Here is a 20,052-nt window from a genome sequence, read left to right as displayed (position 1 = left end):
CATCACCGGCTCTTGTGGAGACTCAGTTGAGTCAACAAGCGCCATGAGATTGAGCAAGCAGGAGGTGACTCAACCCATTGCCCCAGTTCTGAGAAGCGACACATTTAGTTTCTAAGAAAACATGATAGTAAGCATTGTCTCTCCCATGAGTTTTGGAGAGACGAAAGAGGAGGTCTAGGAGACGAAAGAGGAGGTCTAGGAGACGAAGCCACTACTTGGATGCTCATCGTACTAAACCAATGTTCAGCTACAAGGTTATGTGTAACCTGATACCGATATTAATGCCTCTTCCGAATAGAGCTGAAAGGTGTGGGAGAGGATACGAAGGAAAAAGAAAAGAAAAACCCCTGCGTCTTGAATTTAGCTTCAACCTCTTGTCGGCCAACTCACCGTGCAGTAAGCAAAATGATCTTGGCGATACATTAACCAATGAAAAAAAGTTGGTGTGCCCCATAGCTCCAGCCATTCATTTAAAATATACGTTATCTTATAAACAATCAGGCTGCGGCTGAAGCAGGCTGAGACATATTACGTGGGTAACCCAGAGCCTGGCCACTCCCAGTTGACTCAAGAACATGGATAGAGCACTTTAGACCAATCATGTTAACCTCAGTATCTACTAAATTCATGCAAGATTGATATTTGCTTTTGCGGGTGGAGGGAAAACAAACAGCACATTTTTGTTGAATAAGTGGTATCCAAGATGAAGATGGGGAGTACTTAAACCATACACATCCGCCCAAATCTTTAGAGTAGCCTCCATCCATTTTTGTCTAATACGATCCCGCCGGCAGCTACTGTCTTTACAGTTTACAATTCACGTACTCAAACATATAGAACTGAAAATATTTCGACAACAACAAAAGTCCAAGAAGTGAGCAAGACGCGCTTACCATGACTCTACCAACCATCATGATATTTCTGTACTTCTTACTTCTGCAACCGGCCGCGGCCGACTCTGGAGACGACTTCTCCAACAATTTGTTTACAGACCTCAGTCCGTATGGCATCACCTCTCCTAAAGGCTAACCAGGTATCTTCTTGGTCGATAAAACATTTGCTAATATGCTCGACTTGTGAAGGCTCCTAGCTCTCTTTGGAGAACGCGTTACGATGCAATTTCTGAGCCAGGCAATGGGACTCTCCGACTGCATTATTCTTGCAGTGGCACCTCTCGGCATCATTACGATTATTGTCGCCGCGATTAGAGTTAGTGGTCCGCCATGGCTCAAAGCATTGATTGGGAGAGCAACAGAGGGCAGCGCAGCCGCCGAGCTGGAACTCATGTCTTCCACTTCCAAAGAGATAGGCGAACTCTGGAATGGCACAGATGTGGTTCGTTGCGCAGGGTCAGCTCCTGTCTGGGAGTTCATTTGCCTGCTGCCCAGTCAAGGAGTGCCCAAAAATCCAGTCATCACAATAATGAGCATGGAGGATGCCGTGAAAAAATCCTACATCACACAATGTGAGTAAAACCGTGCTGCACCCAAGCACTGTGCATCTCCTCTCTTGCAAATAGTCTGAGAAGGGACTTACTCATGATTCTTTCAGCATCCAAAAACAACAGCGATCAAAACATGACTCCTCCTCCACCTTCCAGGACCAACAGCGATCAAAGCATGACTCCTCTACTCTCCGAAACCAATAATAGTGTTCAAAGTAAAATCAAAGCTCTAGTACGATGGCATAGAAACACTCGAAGGCAAGAAGAAGATGAAGAAAGTGCCGGCAGGCAACCCATGAGCGAACAATCAGACAGTGCACAAACTGGCGATACAACTCGTTCCAACGATCAGACAAACGAAGTTGTCATTATAAAAAATACTACACAAGATGCACCAAATATTTCACATAATCGATGTAGGAACACTGGAAGAAGCGAATTACGTCTTGCCGCATGCTTTGGCATATTATTGCAACTTTGTGTTATTTTATACGGCGGTGTTATTACGCAATTCTCCAGCATTGCAGCTAAATTTCCAAAAGATAGAAGTTCTGTTGGTCGCTATGCTTTTCCACTTGCCGTAATTGGCACAGTGGTTTTGAATATTGGCATGTTCATCTGTTCGCGCGTCGTGGAAACCAGTACAAGGGAAACCATGTATCAGCCAAAAGAGAAGTGGCGAGCGCGGCTGGTATGGTTACAGCGAAAGAAGGCCATGAACGATCAAGAGTTCAAATCTTTTGCCCTCTGGACAGGAGAAGACCAGCCGGTTATTATCAATTCGGAGAGGAAACCTCAAAACGAAAAGGCAAAGGAAGCTAATGACGAGCAATCGCAATCGCAATCGCAAGACGCAAAGGAAACAGCCCATCAAAAGATAGCCCTGGAGTTCATGACGGTAATAGGAACCGTCACCAGCCTAGTTGGATTCTTCGCCCAGTTTATCAGCATTCGGGGAATGCATTGGTCCGTTTCTATTGCTTCTTTGATTGCAGTCTTGATCATGACGGCCGTGAGGGCATGGGTTCGTCGTGGGTTAACAACAACCATAGAGTATGAAGTTCTCTCGCCGGGATTTGAGCTCGACTGGTTTGCGCATTCATTGAAGAACATCGAAAAGGCGCCTTGGCTCGCAAAGCCAACCGAACCTGTTGGGGAGGAAAATGCCGGTCTCACAAGCGGGGGGATCACGTCTGCTTCTACCGTACGAAGCGACCAAAACTCTACGGTACAAAGCTCAGACATTGTTGAAACGACAAAATGTATCGATCGTCGCCATCATCTTGCAAATCTTACGGAATGGAGGGGGCCAATATCGCAAGAAGCCATTACAATTACGCTGGCTATAGAAGCCACTATGGACCTGCTGCATAGTAACTATAACCTGGGTAGCCTTGATGATGAAGATTTCACTTGGGGTTATAACATAAAGACTTTAACGGACGAGCAAGAGCTTCAGTTCAAAATAGAGAGGCAAGGGGATGGCAAATGGAAAGCGGACGCAGGAGAGGTCGAGGCGGCACTGTCACTACGACTTTTCTATGCCAAACACCAGCATGGGGCCGAACTTAATGGGATCGAACTGTGTCCTGGCAAAACTGACAATTCTTTAAACGATGACAAGTGGCTGCGTGCCAAAGAGAACATTCTCAACCCGGGAATCAGGATCCTTGGCCCACATACAAAGCGACTGCAACGACATCTCGAGTGGTGGGTACCCGAGGATGGGCCAAAAGTTTGGAAAGGAACAGCAAAATACATCAAACCAGAGGACAATATATCTGACGATTCAAGAAGCAAGCATATCAATGACAATAGGAACATTGAGGTTGAAAACTCGAGAGTTGTTGGCATTGATCCATATCGATACAGAATTGTCAGAGATGCCGTGTCCCAACAACCACAGAGGCAATCCGATAATGCACCAGAAGAGGAATCACAATCTTTCATATTATTTTCAGAGAGGGGAGTGGTATTAGAACAAGATGACCAGACCGACACCAAACGCCATTTACAGTTCTCGCGCCCCTACTACAGGGAGTCTCGGCCAGGGAGGTGGAAGTTCAGATTACCAGAAAAGAACATATTTTATCAAGAAGAAGAAAGAGAAGATCCAAAAGAAGAAGACGGTCAACCATCGGCATACATCAAAGGGGAAGACAGCGGCCTGCTATTCATCAAATCTCAAGACCCATTGGAACGCTTATACGCCAAAGACATGTTTTCAACGTTCATGTGGGCCGCGGTGAAATCGCTAAAGAGATCTATTGACGGCAAGATAAAAATACACTCATCGCAAGCAACGTTAGATAATCGCGACCCATGGAAAGGCCTGGCTCTCCGTCACAATGAAATATCCAAATTGGCCATGGCTATCCAGAGCACAAGATTATGCAGCACAGAGGAGGCTTTTATCAGCATCATTTCGCCTCTTAGCATGCAGAAAAAACTGCCTGCATTGGATGTCATCGTTGAAATGGTGCGAGACCATGCAAAAGAATTCGAGAAGCACCAGGCGTGGGAGGATGCGAGCAGAGTATACTTGCAGCTTGGCAACCACTTGGGAACTTTTGAAGTCGGAAGTTATACTTATGTCCGAGCTGTTGCAGTCTTGGTGGTGTTTAAAGAAGCGATCGAAGATATGATTAGTGCTTGCAAGAAAGATTATCACTCGACGATTTCTCACTCTGATCTCAAGAATCAGCTGGAGTGGACAATGAGAAACGTCGACGCAGAGCTTCAGCAGAATCTAGAGTCACTATACAGATTGGGAAAAGGCGATATATTGCTTGGTGGGAACATCAAGGAGAACTTCCAATCTACATACCCAGATTTGTTACTCAGGTCAGCGAATGTCTACAGCAAGATACAAAGCGGCGTTGAGGATCAGGATTTGAGGAAAGAGAAAGACAAAGATATCTTCGATAGGACACCTCTTCACTTTTGTGCGGCGTTTGGCGAAGATTTGATTTCCGAAGATCAGGGGCAATCCCAGATATTCATCTCCAATATGCAGCATTTGATCGAGGGGGGCAGTGGTATAAATGCGTGTGATATACAAGGATGGACACCGCTACATTACGCCTGTCGCGCCGGCAACATCAAGATGGCCCGGTTCTTGCTCGAAAAAGACGCCCAGTTCGATATACAAGGTCGCGATGGTACAGCTCCAATTCATTGTGCAGCAGAGGGGAGCCATTTCATGATAGTCAAGGCTCTGCTAGAGTATGGAGCCAACATTGATATCGCTGACGGGTTTGGAGACACCGCCCTTCACAAAGCGGCACCCAAGGGGTCTATCGAGACCGTTGAGACTTTACAAAAACACGGCAATCGAAGATTGCGAAACACTCATGGACAAACAGCGATTCACATGGCGGCCATGGGGGGGCTGTTTACGGCAATTTACCACTGGGTAGATGATGTCAACTCCAAAGATCACAAAAACAAAACACCGCTTCACATTGCGCTTGAATCCGGCAGAAAAGATTTTGTGAAACGGTTACTTGAACTCAAACCTAAACTCAAAGTTGAAGTCAACACCAAAGGCGGTGGTAAGAATCGTACGCCACTCCACATTGCTTGTGGGATGGATGATGTCGAGATTGTCAAGGCTCTCCTAAATGCAGGAGCAAAGATAGATGACTTGGATGACGAAGGCATAACGCCATTGCTTCGTGCGGTGCAAAAGGAGAAGCAAAACATTGTGGAGTTACTCACGGAGAGAGGCGCCGACCAAGAGATTCGTGTGAAAGGAGCAACAGCGTTGCATTTTGCTGCAAAAACGGGAAACAGAGCCATCTTCGAGCATCTGAGGAAGATGAGAGCAGATGCTCCTTCCGGGGCGATATGTTTACCAGGAAAGCTACTACATGCGGCAAGCCGCGGAATTGACAACAATGACATGATACGACACCTTGTCGAATTTGGGGTTGGAGTTAATGAGATGGATAGCGAAGGCAGGACACCGTTGCATTATGCGGCGCTTCACGGCAATGCGGGGAATATACGACGGCTCGTCAGCGAGGGGGCGAATAAGGAAGCCAGAGACAATAAGGGCTATACAGCCTTGCATTGTGCCACACAGTATGATGATGATAGGGAGAAGGCAAAAAGGTGTCTTCGCGTGCTCATCGAGTCGCCCCAAGCCGATATAAACGCCGCTGATAAATGGGGTAAAACAACTTTGCATTTGCTAGCCATAACCAAGGATTTGGCAGACATCATACCAGATTTTATCAAAGCAGGTGCTAAAATCGAGGCGGCAGATCAAAACAAGGCAACCCCATTACATTGGGCTGCGTTGGCTGGATACAAAAGGGGTATCAAGGTACTCGTCGATCACAAGGCAAAGGTCGAGGCTTTGGACGATTTGGAGAATACGCCTCGAATGATTGCAGAATATCGCGGCCTATCTGACTGGTGGGAGGAAAGCGTGTCGCCAATTGTAGAGAGGCTAAAGAAGTCGAATCAAGAGGTAGAGGCAGAGGCAGAGGCAGTATAACCCATAGACCAATAGCCTAGAGTTGGGGGAATAAACCCTACCGAGGCAGCGTATGCACAGAACATCTTCTCATGTGGCAAGTAGCGGTCTGCCGCTGAATCTCTCTTTTATTGGTGACAGGAAATAGTAACAGCCGACTTCAAAAGAGCCAAGAATCTCAGGCTCAGCCCTAATCCGTCTTGTTTCCCGATCTGGCAATGACCCAAGACTTGGCGCAGGCGATCCCTCCATTCAGCCCACCGTCATCAAATAGCACAACCAGCGAGAACCGGGGAAAAGGCAGAGAGAAAGCAGTTGAGTCAGTGACAGTCCCAATGCTTACTTTGATGCGGCCCAACTCCCCTCCGAGTCGCGCCAAGAAGAGACCAGTCAAGCTTTGATGCTTCTATTCATGCATGTTCAATTAGCGCTCTGCGGCTGCTACTCCAGAAACCGCCCAGTTCAGGTTTTTGGTCATTCAGCTGAGGCAGACAAACAAGGACAGCAAACAAGCCTTTTTCCAGCGTCTGGGTGCCAGGTATTTCAGCCTCAATCCATGTCTCTCTCACTCACACCCCTCCAATAACAACCAATGAGCATGAAACAATACAATACTCTGCATCTTCACACATCAGGTAATAGACAACACAACCTATCACTCTTGAAACGCCTCGTCTAACCTCCAACATTCAAACAACCACTCCACCAAGCCCCATCCATGATCGACCCCAGAACCAGCCTAGCCATGATCCGACAAAGTGCCCCTTTTTTTCTATTCCTTCAATAGGCAATGCCCGAGCTAGGTCGCTAGGACGCGCTAGAGTGAATCCCAACTTCAGCTGCCGGGACGGGTTGCAGGGAAGCGATATTACCAAGGATCAATCCTACCGCACGATGGCTGGACTAGGGGGAGAGCGTGGCTTCAGCAAACTGCGTCGAGCAAGGGTTCTCAAGTTGCGATACGCTCACAGATACGCTGAGCCAGGCTAACTCGGCATAGAGCCCGCGTCTAATATAAGGATGGTAGTGTATAGTCGTGAGAGTACTCCGTAGGAATATAAATCGTCAATGCCCTCGATGAAACAAGAAGGATCTACAATCGTTTCAGTTCAGGTCTAGTCACTCACTCCAAGCACTTATACAAGCATCAACACCACTCGCCTGCCCATATCTTGATTCCAGTTTCGTTCAACCAACAACCAACAACCAACAACCCTTCAAGATGCACTCCAACGCCGTCCTCCTCCTCACCTTTGTCGCCTCGGCCTCCGCCGCCATCGACTTCATGGCCATCCCCCACGTCCGCCGTGAACTCAACCTCCCCCGCGCAACCCCCATCAACGAGATCCGCGACACCGACCCCAACAAATGCGTCTCCGAGGCCCTTAGCTTCGTCAAGACCATCCCCACGCCTCCCCCCGAGATCGTCTCCGACCTCAGCAAGAACCCTCAGACCGACCCCTGCAAAGTCAGCTTCCCGTCCAGCCTCAGCGCCGAGTACTCCTCCTACAGCTCCGAGGTGGTCTCCTGGCTCGAGGGCCACAAGGACGAGCTTACGTCTCTCGCCTCGGACTGCTCTGTGCTCAGCTCCTACACAAGCCTCGTCAACGTCTGCAGTGCGGGTGGTTCTTCCGGCTCTGGCTCTGGCCCCAATACTGCCTCTGCTGCTCCCACTGAGTCCGGTGCTGATTCTGCCTCCAAGACGGCTGGAGATGCGCCCAAGTCTACCAATGGCGTTGCCGCTCGTGAGACCGGCATGGCCATCGCCGCTCTCGCTGCTGCCGGCATTGCTGCCATTCTGTAAACGACTTCATTGGGACCGAAAGGATGAAACGAGACATTTCTATCATGTATATCATCGTGGCGAGATTGAATCATGCTTGGAACATGCTAATTGATGATTATGGATCCGCTTGCGAAGGAACTTCATTGTAACTATTTTAATAGGTTAATAAACTACTTAAAAATGAGCCATCAATGGCATATAGAGTTGTCATCATTTGAGAAATATGATTCTTCAGCTACCACTTGTGAGTGTAAGTCTTTGTGGATAGGGCCGCTTAAATCAACCCGCTATCATAAGAACCGAATCGACATACACGTACACAAAAGATTGGTATCATTTTGCTGCATAGGGTCGCATGAATTTCCCCAGCTTCAATTCGCAATACTTGTATACAATTCGCAATACTTGTATACATCAAGAACATGGACAATATAGGTATGTAGACCCATATCACCAACACGTATACATGTCTTCAAGCCAGATGTTGATATACCTACTTCAACCGTCACTCAAAATCATGCCCCATCAAATGCTCAGAATTAATCAACGTATTAGAAACTGCTTTAAATACCCATTCAACCAGACAATAGCCCGACTACCCCCACAGTCAACCTCCCAACCATGCAGCTCTTTGTAAGTTTTGGTGCAGTGCAGGACGCAGCAAAAACATGGAATATCATATTCACGTAAATCCCTCTTCTACGCCATCTAAGTAGTCGATTGGCCCCCTTGCGCTTTTTACTCTTCCGCCTCCTCAACCTCCTCCTGAGCCTCTTGCATTTCCTCGTCCTTTTCCTCTTCCTCTTCTTCTTCCTTGGCCTCCTCCTCGGGTGTCGCAATATCGACATCGGCGGCCACGCCACCCTCGGTTTCCAGGTTCAGCCACTCGTCCCATTCGGGAAACAGCTCAGCATCGTCATCCGGGACACCAATCAGCTTGGCTACCCTGCCCTTCTTGTTCTTCTCCAGGCTCTCCTTCCAAGCCTTTGCCGCGGATGTAGCCAGACTGGGCTTGTATGTCTGAGCAAACAGAGTGGCCTCTACTGATCGTCCAGTCTTGGTCAGGATTTCCACGCATCGATCAATGTCACCTATTAACCAGGATGCTGAGAATGCCACGTTGTGGGCATTTGCCTCTTCAGCCTGAGCAACCAGCTTGGCAAGGCCCTCCTTATCACCTGTTGATGAATACAAAAGGAGGAGAGATCCAAGGTCCTTGCCGTGAGTGAAACACTCGGCAGCCAAACCAACGTCCCACGCGGTCAGGGCCGCATCTCCGACAGTCTTCCACTTGTGCTCAGCGTCAGCCTGTCGGGCCAAATCCAGAGCAATGGCGAGTTGGTTCAGGGCCAATGCCAACTCAAACTTGTGCTCGGGATCAGTTGCAACTTCTAGAGCTAGGTCCTTGTGCCCCTGGCCCTCCAAGAATCGTGCAACCTTGTTCAGCTGATCAGCCGGGATAGTTGGCAGCAACTCGGCGGCCGTCTCCATATCCTCACGCAGAACCAGCGTCTGGTACTCAAGTACGGGCTGTGACAGAGCGAAGGAGGTGACGTTGACATCCTTATCGGCAAGGTAGATGCGAGAATCTCTCTGGATGTAGCCAAGGAGGTACATGGGCTTGTCGAAGTGAGAGATGGTGTAGGTCTGGTCACCGACGAGGTAGTTGAGTCGGTTTGTGCCGTTGGTGTAGATGAAGCAGTCGCCAACCCATTCACCAGTTCGAATGCTGTACCCAAAATATTAGTCACAAGAGTTCACCCGTAAAGAGGAACTAATCAGCCAATACTTACGTCTCGTTGACATCGGTGATGACTTCAAAGGCAGACTCAACGCCATCTTCCTCAACTTGTCCTGACTGAACGGCCTCGACGTAGTTCTCGCGGGAGAAGCGCAAGACATAAAATGAATCTTCGCAGGCAATGGCTACCAGCTCGCCGCTTTCTGACCAGTAGACCTGCTTAGGCTCAACCTCGATTCTGCGAACAAGACCACCAGTAGCCCAGTCGAAGAAGGAGACGCCGCCCTGTCCAGTGACACCCAAGAGAACACCTCCAGTAAGGCCATCGGCCTGGAATCCAACATCCAGCCCTCCGCTCTTCTCGACAAAGTTCTTGAAAATCTTGACGCTCATGGCCGACTCTCGGATGGCAAAGTCGTTGCTGTTTTCCTTCGAGGCCCACACAAAGTCCATGGCAGAGCCAAAGGCCTTGTTTCTCCAGGCCAATGCTGTGTAAATGATGTATTCACCGTCACCGCAGACGGCAACGAATCGGCCATTCGGAGAGTGAATCAGCGTCTGAGTGTACACTTCGCAAGTTCCGAGATCCTTGGTCGGTAATGAAATGGGTTCGTTGTCCTTGACAGAGGCATCGCCCTTGATGATGGAGGACACGACTTCGTTTTGCTTGGCCCAGATCAGCTTGCCGGATGGGTCCATGGACACGGCGGGCTCCTCGCGTCCGAGCTTGATCACGACAGCACCATCGTCATATCCAACGGCAACACCCTGCTTGCCCTTCTGGTAAGAGGCACACCAAGCTCTTTCTAAGCTGTAGCTAAGCGACTGCTCCAGTCTGTAAGTATTGGCGTGCCATAGCTTGATGGTGCCGTCTTCGGAACCAGAAATGATGACTGGCAGTTCTGGGTGGTAGCAGGCGAAGGAGACGTTGTTGGTGTGTCCCTCGAGAGTGGCGATGAGGGACTTTGTGGTGTAGTCCCAGATCTTGACTGTTCGGTCGTCGGATGTGGTGAGGAGGTAGGGCTTATCGGAGTGGGGGTAGTAGTCGACATGGTTGACTCCCTTGGTCTCATGGGCCTCGAGGGTGAAGTTGGCGGTGCCCGATCCCAAGCTCCAAATCTTGACGGTTCGATCCAAGCAGGCCGAGGCAAAGGTGTTGGTGTCCTTGGGGTTAATAGCGAGTCCCATGACATAGTGGCTGTGGCCCTCGAAGACCTGGACACATTTCCAACCCTTGTCCCAGTCCCAGAGCTTGATGCTCATGTCATCGGAGGCGGTAAGAACAAATGGTAGCGTGGGGTGCACGCAGATGGCTCTGATGTAGTCGGGATGCGCCTCGAAGGAGGTGATCTTTTCGGAGGTGTTGTAGTTGTAGACTCGCAGCTGGAAGTCATCTGATCCGCAGACTATCCAGTTCTTTCGCGCAACGAATCGACCAGCTCGAACGGGGACATCTGTAAGCTCGAAAGACTTGACAATCTGCTGTGTCTCGTATGACCAAATGTTGACATGGCCTGTGAGGAGAAGAGAGGCGTATTAGCGGCGACTTGATTCAATGCTGCATCTCAGGTGCTGTGACATACCGCTATATAGGGTGGTGAGAATCCATGGCTCTTGCGGGTGGAAGTCGATGCCCTTGACCCGCTCGCTGCGGGCATAAAGCTGTCGCTATTGTCACGAAGCCATAGTCAGTAACATGATTGTAGAAGCGAAGGGGTAAGCTCCGTCAGTGGGCATCGTTTTGACAGACGGAGGGCCAGCGATTCGGCCTCAAGCCAGCTAGGCGGACAAGGGGAGAGAGACACTGGTCGCAAGGCGGGGTGAGGGCCCAATGTGCTGGCAACTGACCTTGACGTCCAATCTCATGTTTGCGGCTTGGTCCTTCTAAGGCTCCGGTCTCGCAGCTGTGGACAAAGTCGTGGTCGCAGTCGACAGAGGATGTGGGTGAAGGAGATCGCGGGGTGAATCGAAGTCGACAAGCTCCCACATATGACGCCGAGGCCGAGCGGAATGTCGAAGGCGGTGGAACAATTGCTGGGCGAAGACGAGCCGGGCAGAGTCTGCTGTCTCTGGAGCTTGTTGTCGTCGTCGGGAGTCGGTTTGCAGCAGACACGGCAGCTTTCAATTGGGCTTGACCAGCTTCTCGAAAATGTGTCCTGCTGGCGCTATCGAGGTACGAGCCAGGTATATTGCCAGGTGGTCAGCCAGGAAGAGGTTGGAGCCTGGTATGTCAGGCATCAGCTATCAGTTTGCGCCTTGTGGTCAGTGCTGCTAGACAATAAAAGGTACAAGCAAACAGCGTGACGTGGCGCCCAAGATGCGCTATTGTGCAAGTACCTTTTCAGCGTCTCTGAACCAGCCCACTTTGACTTGAAAAGGGGGGAATCTGGCATTTTTTTACTGGTACCGTCAATTGTAGGGTAGGCGAGCTTATTGTAAAAGTTGCGACGCGACATTGGAGAATGAAAATTTGGTCGAGAGGCAGATGCGGTTGATCAATTAGTGATTGCGATGCGTTATATTGACATTCCTTCATCTCATTCAAATTGTTTCTCAAAGATGCGCATAACGTAGCGATCTGATCTTGCATATGCTGGGTATTTATTCCTGTTACTTGATGTTGTGGCGTTTCAGTAAGATGTGTTCCTATCACTTAGTAGGTACCTAACATAACAAGCGTGTAAAATATTACAAGAGATATATGCATCTGCATCGAGACAAATTCATCCCATCTCATCTAAATACCACTGGACCTCACTTTACACCCCAGTATAGCATATCTGGCGGGCTGCGGTTCCTTTGAAAGTCAAGACTATCACATGCAGAGACGCTCATGCTGGTCAACTGGTGTTCAACACCAACACCAATCAAATATCCACAATACACATGTACACGGACTTGGACTTACAAAGGTACCAACGAGGATACGCGCAGCCTCCATCTGCTCATCTACAAAAAAAAAAAAAGAATGATGATACGGAAAACACCGAGGCATACGTAGGTAGATACGCATACGAGGAGTAGTTATTGCAAAAGCGCCGCAGTCACAAGCCACTGGCTGCCCACCCACCCATTACGCATGTCCGTGGCTGCGCTCTGTGGTTTGCCATCGCCATGGTGTATCGGGTGTGGAACCAGGAACGGCTGCTCATCCCTCCATGACGTATCATCCTCAGCTTGGTCATGGTGCTGTAAGACAGACTTGCTCGTACTTGTTGATGTATTATTGATGTACTGCCTTACTTGGTCCCTGTAGTCGTAAATTGTACAGAGCACGTCAAGTTGTCTAGTCCTTTCATCCCATCAATTGTTCCTCAAATCAATCACCATGAAAGATGAAACTCTTCAGCCCTCAAGGGCCAATTCGTCCGGACCCAATGCAGACAAATGAATCGTGTTGCACTCTAGCCTAAATGCAACGTCGACCAGGTCCAGCTTCTCCCGCTTCATGACACGAAACAATAAAAAAAAAGAGCCGGGTTTGAGCCTCCATGCAAGAGAAAACCCGCCGAATGGTCGACCGAATCGTTACGAACCGTTACAAACACCCGCACTGTGCAATGCAGGACTCGACCAACAGCTTCATCAGCCGTTGCACAGCGCTATGCCCAGACACTGTACCGAGCGTCCTGCAACATGCACAGTGTCCGTTAGACGGAGAGCGCTAGCGCCCGCTGCAGACTGTAGGTACAAGGGAGCGACATGGCGATTCTCCAGAGCAGAACAGCAGCAAGCTGGTATAGGGGAGTACAGGGGATTTGAATAGTATTATTAAAAACACAACAGATTAACTATATGTATACAACAGCTACAACTGGTCTATAGAAATGGTGCTCTTTTTATCGATCTGTGTGTGAATATCAATTCATCTTGCAGTCCCTGTGGTTTTGATACCTACCCGCTACAAGCAGGTTCAGGGACCGGGTTGCGGGAAGCGACCTGCTGCCCCAGATTCCTCAATTCGCTAGGCACTACGGAGTAAGGCACGAGTACCTACTGGGCAGTGCTTCGCCTCCTCCTAATTATCGACGTCTTGTTGCAGTGGAAGGATTTACGGACTGGAGTCCATTAATATATATCCATGGCTGGTTTTTTTTTTTTTTTTTTGCTTTTCCTCCCACCTAACCACCCCTCACTTGCAGCCTCATCATTTATTCAAGTTGTTATTCTATTCCACTAACCCGCTGTCTGTCTCTTCGGAGTTAGAGAACGGGCTATTATTACTCGCAGTCCTCGCCTCACTTCATATTAGCCTTGAACCACAAAAAATAGGGGCCTCCCCCAGTCCAGTCCACTCCATCTCCCTCACTCGAACCAAGGTGGATTTCCGTCCAATCCTCACCTCGAGTTCGACGTCTGCGGGGTTCCTTGATTGGCCCTGCAACCACCGGCCAAAACACGCCCGTCACATCGCCTCCGGCCTGCTGCATCAGAAGCGGCTGCTTCCCGTCCTTTTCGATACCTCGTCAGCTGCTTATCTGTCGGCCGGATTAGCCTCTCGCCCGACTATCATCTATCAGATCCATTCCTTCACCTTCGCCTCCCGGGAGTCTTCCATCTTGCATTACTTTACATTGTTCCATCATTCCATCTCAGCATCCCTATCCGTTGAGCGGTCGCACCGGGAACCGTCACCATGTCGTGGAAGCTGACCAAGAGTATGTCTCTCCTTTTCCATTGTCCCCCAATGTCTTGTTCTCCGACAACGTGCTCGAGCAGCGCCCATATCTTCCGCTGCCGCCGGCAATGAGACTGACTGGCCTTGCGCAGAACTCAAAGATACGCATCTCGGCCCGCTGAGCGCGTTTTCCCGGTCGCCGTCGACTTCCACCATCACCGACAAAGATGAAAAGGGGACGAGCCCAGGCGCCACCACGCCGACTAGCGAGAGCGCTACTGGTAAGCTACCGGCGCGACTGATGCATTCTTGACGGTGATTCTGACTGCTCTTCACTCTCTGTAGGCGCCTCAGAAGCCTTGTCGCAAGCGCCCGTCATTAAGAAGCCCGGTATCTTGGTCGTTACCATCCACGAAGGCAAGGGCTTCTCCCTTCCCGAGGAACACCGAGGCGCTTTTGGATCCAGCCACCAGAGCTCCCGCTCTTCGGGCAGCGCCTTGGGCTCTTCTGTCCGTCCAGACTCTCAGCGCGTTGCTGGGTCATACTCAAACGGAGCGAGACCGCACTCTTCTGGCGGCGGATTCGGCTCGATTCCCACTAACCATGGGCGCATTTCCGGTAAATACATGCCCTATGCGCTGATCGATTTCGACAAGGTGCAGGTGTTTGTCAATTCGGTCGAAGGAAACCCCGAGAACCCTCTGTGGGCAGGTTCAAATACCCAATACAAGTTTGACGTTTCCAGAGTGACGGAGCTGGTCATCCATCTGTACATGCGGAACCCTGCTGCCCCTCCCGGGTCTGGACGAAGCCAGGACATCTTCCTGGGCGTGGCGCGGATAAACCCACGCTTCGAGGAGAGGCAACATGTGGCCGAGGACTCCAAGGCAAGCAAGAAAGATCGCGAAAAGGCAGCCGATGCTCAGCGCCAAAAGGGCGAAGGCCATGCCGGCGTCGACTGGGTCGACATCCAGTACGGCACGGGCAAGATCAAGGTTGGCGTCGAGTTTGTCGAGACACGAGCTGGAAAGCTCAAGATTGAAGACTTTGAACTGCTAAAGGTTGTAGGCAAGGGCAGCTTTGGCAAGGTGATGCAGGTACGCAAGAAGGACACCAGCCGAATCTACGCGTTGAAGACGATTCGAAAAGCGCACATCATTTCCCGATCGGAAGTTGCCCATACGTTGGCCGAACGGTCTGTGCTGGCGCAGATCAACAATCCCTTCATCGTCCCCCTCAAGTTTAGCTTCCAATCGCCCGAGAAGCTGTATTTCGTCCTGGCCTTTGTCAATGGAGGAGAACTCTTCCACCACCTGCAAAAAGAACACCGGTTCGACGTCAATAGGTCGAGGTTCTACACGGCCGAGCTTCTCTGCGCCTTGGAATGCTTGCATGGTTTTAGCGTCATCTACCGAGATCTCAAGCCGGAGAACATCTTGCTCGACTATCAAGGTCACATTGCACTGTGCGATTTTGGCCTGTGCAAGCTGGACATGAAGGACGAAGACCGGACCAACACGTTTTGCGGCACGCCCGAGTATCTCGCTCCTGAACTTTTGTTGGGCCAAGGATACAACAAGACAGTCGACTGGTGGACTTTGGGTGTTTTGCTCTACGAAATGTTGACGGGGCTTCCTCCGTTCTATGATGAGAATACAAACGAGATGTACAGAAAGATTCTGTCAGATCCTTTGAATTTCCCTCCTGGCGACGTGGTGCCTCCGGCTGCCAGAGACCTTTTGACCAGCCTGCTCAACAGAGATCCGAAGAAGCGGCTTGGCGCTAATGGCTCATCCGAGATCAAAGCTCATCCGTTTTTCCATGGCATTGACTGGCACAAACTCTTGCAGCGTAAATATGAGCCTACGTTTAAGCCCAGCGTGGTGAGTCATATTTCCAAGTCTGTGTGAATGAATTCCAATGCTAATTCGTGATCCCTAGACGGATGCCATGGACACGGCCAATTTCGACCAGGAGTTTACCAGTGAGGCTCCCCAGGATTCGTACGTGGACGGCCCGCTGCTGTCACAGACGATGCAGGATCAGTTCCAAGGATTCAGCTACAACCGCCCCATTGCAGGCCTCGGGGATGCCGGCGGCAGTCTTAGAGATCCGTCGTTTGTGGGCAGCCTCAACAACCCCTAAGCATTCGGACATAAGTATTATTTTCGGCGAATACCAATTTGAGTTGAGACTAGACCTAGAAGCATGATTTGGAGAGCGAAAACAGGACAAGAGGGGAGTGGTTGGACGAACGACAGCGTTGGTTGTGCTTCGTGCAAGTGGTGCGTAGCGTATTGGAGAGCGACGAGCGTTCTTTGAGCTTTGCACGATGGAAGCGCACAGACAGACAGACAGACAGACAGACAGACAGACACGGGGAAGGGGGTCCATATTTGGCTTGAACAATGCATGATGAAACCATACGTTATGGAGTTTAGCAGGAAATCATGACAGGAGTTGTTTTCTTTTTTCACCCTTTTCACTTTTTTTTTCTCCTGTTGTCTTGTACCGTGGGAGGACTCAGCTCAGGGGCAGAAGACAGATTGGGGAGATGCAGGCATCGTTGGAAAAAAGGGTCGATACAAGCTGCTTTATCACAAAGATGTTGTCGAGTGAAGCGTGTATGAGAGTTGACTTGTTGATGATATTGTTGGTACTATTTATAATTATATCTTTTTGTTTCAGTCATTCGAATGCATTGTCATGATTAAAGTACGGCGAGTGTCTAGTTGGGCATTGTTGGTTGAGCTGTATTGATGTCTATGTTGTTAGTGGAGAAATAGACAAGGTCAGGTACCTAGAGTATGTACTGGGTTGTTCAATGACAGGCTCCCTGAAGAATCGAATCAAATCAAATCAGGGGCCTGCTATAAAGCACATGCAAGTGCTGATTTGATCGCGTTCCATGCGCCTACAGTAATACACTGCGCGACTGACTCTGACTGATTGATTGCAAAAATCTCCAGATGCATAATCAATCTGCTGAGTGAAGCGGGGCAGCCTGCTTACCAAACCGCCAAGCAGCTCGGCAACTGGCCAACCAAGTTCTCAAAGTTCCACCCAAAGGTTCCGTAAGTTCTCAGTGAGGTCATTGCCTGTACCTTAGTACTAAGTGAGGGGCAACAGGCCAAGCTCTGCCTTGAGAGCTCCATCCAATGCGCTGAAGCTTCCCCTCCAGCAAGAGGCCAGACAGACGCCACAGTCAGTCGTTGATTCGTCCAGTGCTGTTTTCTGCTTCTGCTTCTTCCTTCTTTTCCATCTTCTTCTCCCATCCTCGCATATCCTGAGGCATTTCGAACCGTCCAGCGAAATCATTTACGCCTTGCTGCATCAATCAATCCATCACCAATCGCTCCCTAATCAGCCTCTAATCAAGCTTCTCCCCCCCCCCCCCCCCCTGGTAAGTTCGTCATTCCCGGCTTCATTCTCTGTCTCGCCCTTTTTTTTGCTCCTGGCGCCACCCCCACCATCCCCATCAAATCCATCATCTGCCTTGCTCAGCTTCCGCGTTGCCCGGAATATATGCTGCGATTCTATGGGACGCGAATCGGGATCGTATAGCCTACCTCACCGGGGGACTATACGCTACATAGCCTATGGCCATTTAAATGCAGCTTCTCCCCTCTCTGCCAGGCTGTCATTGTTCTCTCTGATCTTCTCCTCATCCTCATACCCATTCCCATTCCCATTCTGTTCTATTCTGTTCAGACCTTGCGTCTTGTCAAAGCCCAATTCCAAAGCAACATAGCCCAAGCCAAGCGGAAGTTGCCGGTCACTGCTCCATTTCGACTCGACTCAATTAGCTGCCGCAACTCGCAACAGACTCGTTGATTAACCTCCTTGAATCCATCAGATCTCTGCCAAACATGGCCCCCGCAAACACTCTTCCCGCGTGGTCGGAGCTCCAGGCTCACCGTGACGACATCGCCAAGAACTTTGTCCTCAAGGAGGCCTTTGCCTCCGACGCCGACCGCTTCAACAAGTTCTCCCGCACCTTCAAGGCCGACATCTCAGCCGACATTCTCTTCGACTTCAGCAAGAACTTCCTGACCAATGAGACTCTGGACCTGCTCGTCAAGCTCGCCGAGCAGGCTGGCGTTGAGAGGAAGCGAGATGCCATGTTCCGCGGTGACAAGATCAACTTCACCGAGAACCGTGCCGTCTACCACACCGCGCTGCGAAACGTTGGCGGCTGGGAGATGCAGGTTGAGGGCCAGGATGTCATGGGCGGCCCTACTGGCGTCAACGGCGTCCTGGCACACATGAAGGAGTTTTCTGAAAAGGTCCGAAGCGGCGAGTGGGTTGGCTTCACCGGCAAGAAGCTGACCAACATCATCAACGTTGGCATTGGTGGCTCTGATCTGTGAGTGTCTTGAGTTGAGCTGAAACAAGGCCTTGATTCATCGTCGAGGCGTGCTTGCTAACCAATCTCTTCTGTTGTACAGCGGCCCCGTCATGGTAACTGAGGCCCTCAAGCACTACGGCGCTGACGACATGACCCTCCACTTCGTCTCCAACATTGACGGAACTCACATGGCCGAGGCTCTCAAGGCCTCTGACCCGGAGACCACCCTCTTCCTCATTGCCTCCAAGACCTTCACCACCGCAGAGACCATCACAAACGCCAACACTGCCAAATCATGGTTCGTCGAGAAGACTGGCGGCAAGGGAGATGTTGCCAAGCACTTTGTTGCCCTGTCCACCAACGAGGAAGAGGTCACCAAGTTTGGCATTGACAGCGCCAACATGTTTGGCTTTGAGAGCTGGGTTGGCGGCCGCTACTCCGTCTGGAGTGCCATCGGCCTGAGCGTTGCCCTCTACGTTGGCTACGACAACTTCCACAAGTTCCTCGCTGGTGCTCACGCCATGGACAAACACTTCCGCGAGACCCCCCTGAGGGAGAACATTCCCGTCATTGGTGGTCTGCTGGGCGTCTGGTACGGCGACTTTTTCCAGGCCCAGACTCGCCTGGTTGCTCCGTAAGTTGACATGTCACTGGACAGTGTTCTCTGGACACGAGCCTGTGGTGGTTGATACTGACTGAAACCCCTTAGCTTCGACCAATACCTCCACCGATTCGCCGCCTACCTCCAGCAGCTGTCCATGGAGTCCAACGGCAAGGCCATTACCTCTGACGGATCCAGCGCCAAGTACACCACTGGTAGGTTCTCCTTGTCCCTGGAGCACAAGCTATCAATCACCAAGTCTAACGTATGAATTTACCAGGCTCTATTCTGTTTGGTGAGCCCTGCACCAACGCCCAGCACTCCTTCTTCCAGCTTGTCCACCAGGGCACCAAGCTCATCCCCGCCGACTTTATCCTGGCTGCCAAGTCTCACAACCCCATCCACGACAACCTGCACCAGAAGATGCTTGCCTCCAACTACTTTGCTCAGGCTGAGGCCCTGATGGTTGGCAAGACGGACGACCAGCTCAGGGCTGAGGGTACCCCCGAGGAGCTCATCCCCCACAAGCGCTTCCTCGGCAACCGCCCGACCACGTCCATCCTCGTCGGCGACGTCATCGGCCCTGCTGAGCTGGGCGCCCTCATCGTCTACTACGAGCACCTGACTTTCGTCGAGGGTGCCCTCTGGGACATCAACAGCTTCGACCAGTGGGGCGTGGAGCTGGGCAAGGTCCTGGCTAAGAAGATCCTCAAGGAGCTCGATGAGCCCGGCAGCGGCTCGGGCCACGACGCCTCCACCGGCGGCCTCATTGGAGCTTTCAAGTCGTTTGCCAAGATTTAAACAGTCAAATACGGTGTAAGAAAAAGAAACAAAAAAAGACAGAAAAAGGAGGGTTTGGGATGGCGAAAATGACGGGGGAGCGGGAAGCCTTGTGAAATTCATGAAAAGAAAATAAATCGGGCTCGAGCAAACGAGTCTTTTTTTCTCCCTTTTGCACGATGAAACTACGACGACGTGAAGAGGTAGCATGAGTCACTTGTCGAATGTGATGATGGTGATGTGTGTGTGTG

The 20,052-nt window shown here is 50.5% G+C and overlaps 5 protein-coding genes across 5 annotated transcripts; 4 read left to right on the top strand and 1 right to left on the bottom strand.

Moving 5' to 3' along the window:
- Window positions 1-894: 894 nt before the first annotated feature.
- On the top strand, window positions 895-5,948 carry Triagg1_8073 (uncharacterized protein; the record flags this gene model as incomplete). The annotated part of the gene is made up of 3 exons (XM_062902879.1): window positions 895-1,001; window positions 1,083-1,465; window positions 2,038-5,948. 3 exons carry the CDS (start codon window positions 895-897, stop codon window positions 5,946-5,948), a joined length of 4,401 nt encoding a protein of 1,466 aa, XP_062752918.1.
- Window positions 5,949-7,149: 1,201 nt separating this feature from the next.
- Window positions 7,150-7,731, top strand: Triagg1_8072 (uncharacterized protein; the record flags this gene model as incomplete). The annotated part of the gene is made up of 1 exon (XM_062902878.1): window positions 7,150-7,731. The coding sequence occupies one exon, from the start codon at window positions 7,150-7,152 to the stop codon at window positions 7,729-7,731; it is 582 nt and encodes a 193-aa protein (XP_062752917.1).
- Window positions 7,732-8,451: 720 nt separating this feature from the next.
- Triagg1_8071 (uncharacterized protein) lies at window positions 8,452-11,320 on the bottom strand (the record flags this gene model as incomplete). Its single annotated transcript, XM_062902877.1, has 4 exons — window positions 8,452-9,442; window positions 9,507-10,968; window positions 11,038-11,122; window positions 11,303-11,320. The coding sequence occupies 4 exons, from the start codon at window positions 11,318-11,320 to the stop codon at window positions 8,452-8,454; spliced, it is 2,556 nt and encodes an 851-aa protein (XP_062752916.1).
- A 2,770-nt stretch (window positions 11,321-14,090) lies between these two features.
- Triagg1_8070 (uncharacterized protein) lies at window positions 14,091-16,217 on the top strand (the record flags this gene model as incomplete). Its single annotated transcript, XM_062902876.1, has 4 exons — window positions 14,091-14,112; window positions 14,225-14,353; window positions 14,418-15,955; window positions 16,014-16,217. The coding sequence occupies 4 exons, from the start codon at window positions 14,091-14,093 to the stop codon at window positions 16,215-16,217; spliced, it is 1,893 nt and encodes a 630-aa protein (XP_062752915.1).
- A 1,724-nt stretch (window positions 16,218-17,941) lies between these two features.
- Window positions 17,942-19,822, top strand: Triagg1_8069 (uncharacterized protein; the record flags this gene model as incomplete). The annotated part of the gene is made up of 4 exons (XM_062902875.1): window positions 17,942-18,438; window positions 18,521-19,054; window positions 19,130-19,236; window positions 19,302-19,822. The coding sequence occupies 4 exons, from the start codon at window positions 17,942-17,944 to the stop codon at window positions 19,820-19,822; spliced, it is 1,659 nt and encodes a 552-aa protein (XP_062752914.1).
- Between the last annotated feature and the right edge of the window lie 230 nt (window positions 19,823-20,052).

This window comes from Trichoderma aggressivum (genome assembly GCF_033847375.1).
Source record: "Trichoderma aggressivum f. europaeum strain CBS 100526 chromosome Unknown scaffold_038, whole genome shotgun sequence".
NCBI lineage: Eukaryota > Fungi > Ascomycota > Sordariomycetes > Hypocreales > Hypocreaceae > Trichoderma > Trichoderma aggressivum.
Note: the sequence above shows the minus strand (reverse complement) of the source record. Positions and strands in the feature narration are given on the sequence as shown.